Source organism: Austrofundulus limnaeus, unplaced genomic scaffold (genome assembly GCF_001266775.1).
Source record: "Austrofundulus limnaeus strain Quisiro unplaced genomic scaffold, Austrofundulus_limnaeus-1.0 Scaffold6312, whole genome shotgun sequence".
In the NCBI taxonomy this organism is placed as follows: Eukaryota; Metazoa; Chordata; class Actinopteri; order Cyprinodontiformes; family Rivulidae; genus Austrofundulus; species Austrofundulus limnaeus.
Genome location: NW_013958714.1, coordinates 1,543 through 2,062, shown reverse-complemented (window position 1 = coordinate 2,062; position 520 = coordinate 1,543). Strand labels below are relative to the sequence as shown.

Here is a 520-nt window from a genome sequence, read left to right as displayed (position 1 = left end):
GGCTAAATTTAGCCATGCCACAGATACCCATAAAAACTGACCCTCCAAAAGCTGAGGGCAAAAAGGCTCCCATTAAAAACCCCCCACCTAAAAAGACTGAACGAGGTCCAGCCGTCCCAGCTGCAGGAGGTGACAGGGCACTGGAAGGACCTGTGTGCAGCACCCAAAACAAGAGGACCCAGAGAAATAGAACCTGGTCGGAGGAGGAAAGACAGGACCTGATTCGGCACTTTAAAAGATGTGACGACAGCTGCGGTAACGAGAGCTCTGAAGAAGAAGAGCCTGAGAACCCCCCCCAGCTCATTGAGCGTCCACCAACCCCACTACCTCACGAAAGTTCGGATGATGAGAACGATGAGTCCAGCATGGGATCTGCAGCAGCACAAGGTCTGGGCACCCCTAAGCAACTAAGGATCGGACAAAGAAAGGGGGAAAAGAGGCAGGTAGAACTGGTAGACGTCCTCCGGGTGTCTGAGAGATTGGCGCGAGAACCCCGGTGGGGACCGATTCAGACCAGTGA

At 53.8% G+C, this 520-nt stretch overlaps 1 protein-coding gene across 1 annotated transcript; it reads left to right on the top strand.

Moving 5' to 3' along the window:
- Positions 1–505, top strand: LOC106512390 (uncharacterized; the record flags this gene model as incomplete). Its single annotated transcript, XM_014001019.1, is given in 1 exon segment — positions 1–505. A coding segment is annotated over 1 exon segment (505 nt), but the record flags the coding sequence as incomplete, so codon positions are not given.
- Positions 506–520: the final 15 nt, after the last annotated feature.